Here is a 3,271-nt window from a genome sequence, read left to right as displayed (position 1 = left end):
CCTTGCCTTCAGGGACGACAAACTCCTCATACCAACAAATCAAATTGACCGCTTAATTCACACGATGCCACAAGCCTTGAAGATAGAAAGAGCCCCAAACTCACTTCTTTTCCTCTTTTCAATGAGAGTTGACAATCTTTTGTATGATCTCTCGGTGGGCATAGCCAGCGATGATCTGTGTAATGTTTTTCCAGGAATGTCTAGGAAGACCTAATGCAAGCAGACTTTCATGGGGAAGGGAAGGAGTGATATTTATGAAAAATGAAAAGTAGAATAATAAATTCAAAGATTACCAGTTTTATTCAAATCTCTGAATCGAGTAGTTACATCCTAAGTTTGCGATTTTAATAAATTGACAGATATCGACAATATATGTTGGGCAGTTGAAGTACAAGAAGCTGAACATTAAGAACTATGGCAGTCAAAGAGAAAAATTCTTCCGGATTGAAAAGCCCTTGAATGTAATGCGGTTTAGTAACTCAAAAGATACGATGTATTTGGTAAACTTCGGATTAGGATATCTCGGGAATGTCAATCCAAGTCTTGTCTATACGAATTTCCTATGTTTTTTAGGTCGAGGTGAACTGCAATAAACTGAATTAACTGCAAACTGGTGAGTAAAATAAACGCTATTGGAGTAAGTTAGGTAAATCAAAAAACATTTTCCTACCAATTCCTGTCCAAATTCCTTTTACTTAAATATTCGACTAAAACCAAAGCAGGAGGATAGCCAGATACTCAGTCGTGAGTTAACCAGTAAATACTTGGCTTGGAATTTTAGAGAAATGATATAATGGCTGCGGAATACCGCATATCAGTGGAAATACATAATATAACTTGATTAAATAATCATTTAATACTACCACACATGTAATAAATATTCTGCCCCCTCATCCTACAATAGTCGACAAAGACCAACTGGTGAATAATTTGAGGCCTCCCCCCAACAATCACGCCGTGACCCGTCCTTCCAAAGTTGTCGGTAGGCTGGTTCCTCCACTGATCACTCTCGATATTATAAATTTGCAAATGATTGACAAATTCCCGACCATTATATCCGCCTAAAATGTGGACACTGATCACACCAAAGGCAAAGATTATATCCGGACACACTGCCGTACAAGCCAGTCCGCTGACAGGGACGGGCATGGGGGACATCAGACTCCAGGTGTCCGTGAGGGGGTCGTACCTCTCCACAGAAGACATGATATTCTCCCCGTCATATCCCCCCACCACATAAATATGAGAGGACGTAGCACAACATGCTCAAAATTAATTGTGATGCCCAACCTGCTCCACTTCGAGGGAAATTGAGTGAAGCCACCTCAGTCCACACGTCGTCGTCGGGAGAATACCGAATGACCGAACTGAGGCGACTGTCCCCTCTGATTCCCCCCACCGCGTAGAGATGTCTGTAGAGGACAGCACAGCCATGTCCAATCCGAGGACTGGGCATGGAGGCCACACACGTCCACACGTTCCCAGAGGGGGAATATCTCAAATGTTAACAAAACAACAACTTTTCGACAGACGCGAGTTGTTCTATCTCACTCAACCCCCCAGTGATGTAAATCTGATGGTCGATTACCCCCACTCCTGCTCTGTGCCGACCCTCGTGCATACTGCAGCACTCCTGCCAGCAATTTGTAGTCGGGTCATAGCGAGAGACAGTCTTGAAGGCAGTTCCGCGGAAGAAATTCCCGTTTTTTCCGCCAATGACGTACAAATATTGGTGGGTCATGGCACAACACAGCCCACTTCGAATAGATGGAATGTCCGGAAGTCTGAACCAGCGTTTTGAGGACAGACAAAAGCACTCAAAGAGGGATATAGATTTGACGTTGTACCCCCCGACCACGTAAATAACCTTCAATGGTCCATCCCTGTGACAGCAATCAAGAGGGATGGCGGGGTTCTCCATTCGCCAAATGAGTGATTGAATGTAGTTCTTGCATTTGGGCGACTGCAGTGAGTGTATGACACACACCTGAGTGGTTTTGAGCGGATTGGTGAGTTGTTTGCGGAGAAATGTGAGAGGAAGTCCGCCAAAGTTGACCAAGGACATGAGTCTGTCGAATCTGTCAAAACGGGTGTGATAATCCCTTTCAATCCACCCCACAACTGCAAAAAACACTTCCGACTCGCACTTGAATAAGCACTCATTCTTACACGAGTAAACAGTCGTTCATTCGTCAGGATTTGGACGAGTTCTTCTTCAGGGAGTTGTAGAAAGTCATCCGACTTGGAGACCTCTGAGAACCTGGTGAAGGAATACTCGACCGCCTTCTCCCAAAGAGCCTGACATTCGGGGGACGCGTGTGTTGTGGCAAACCGAGCAATTGCCATGCAATTCAAGGGGGTCATCTTATTCCCCAGAAAAGTGCAGCAACTGGCCGTCACTGCCTGGACTTGCAGCAAGACTGAGGCTGCCAACAGTCTTTCCACGTTTTGTGAAGAAATGAGAATTTCGCCAGTGTAAGCGTAGTCCACGATGAGTTGCATTATCCTCGAATCCACGTTCTGAATATGTATCTCGTCAGACGTGGACTCGACCATTCCACACAGAAACATTTTCCTGAAGTAATTGGAGCAGGCACAGAGGACTATTCTGTGGGCGTTGATGACCACTTCCTCCACTTTGAGTCGAACGTCAAAGAGTTGGGAGTTGCGTCGGACGTAGGTTAGCAGACACACCAAGTCTTTGGAGTGTTGTTGGATTGTGAACGTGACGGGCCCATCACTGCCGATTCTGTCACAAAACATTAACTCAAATTAATTATCATTGCCCAAACCAATTTTACTAATTCTTTTTAAACTTAGTCACACTAAACTAATCAAAGTTAACATTAATTTAAGATTGTTTGGAAATGTTGCAGATGACTAGGCATTACTATTCTCCTCATAAAAACTCACATTAAAACCACAAGATTTTATCGAATTTGACAAAATAATAGTCAAATGCAGTCTCGACGACGATCACTTTCCAGTTTGAGTAATCTGCTGTAAATAAAGATTCACTTACGAATTGGTGAGTTGGTTATTTCTGATCTCACTTCGCTGCAATTGAGTCAAATAGTTGAGACATCGCACTCTCCACTCCACACATTCCCTACACTAAATCAGCCATACAAAACACTCCTCGTCCTCCCTCCTGACAGGTGTCTCACCTCCTCGCACTCTTTCAACCAACTGGTTCTTCAAAACACCATTTTCTTTGCCAAGGTATTCGCTTCTCAGACTCAGTTGTTGCTTCTCCGCCCTCAATCCGTCC

At 44.1% G+C, this 3,271-nt stretch overlaps 1 protein-coding gene across 1 annotated transcript; it reads right to left on the bottom strand.

Annotated features, from left to right (window-relative positions):
• Window positions 1-849: 849 nt before the first annotated feature.
• Window positions 850-2,763, bottom strand: LOC118761935 (kelch-like protein 12). Its single transcript, XM_036500133.1, has 2 exons — window positions 2,148-2,763; window positions 850-1,265 (listed from the first exon to the last, which is right to left on the bottom strand). Exons 1-2 carry the CDS (start codon window positions 2,761-2,763, stop codon window positions 850-852), a joined length of 1,032 nt encoding a protein of 343 aa, XP_036356026.1.
• Between the last annotated feature and the right edge of the window lie 508 nt (window positions 2,764-3,271).

This window comes from Octopus sinensis, unplaced genomic scaffold, assembly GCF_006345805.1.
Source record: "Octopus sinensis unplaced genomic scaffold, ASM634580v1 Contig18746, whole genome shotgun sequence".
Lineage (NCBI taxonomy): Eukaryota > Metazoa > Mollusca > Cephalopoda > Octopoda > Octopodidae > Octopus > Octopus sinensis.
Note: the sequence above shows the minus strand (reverse complement) of the source record. Positions and strands in the feature narration are given on the sequence as shown.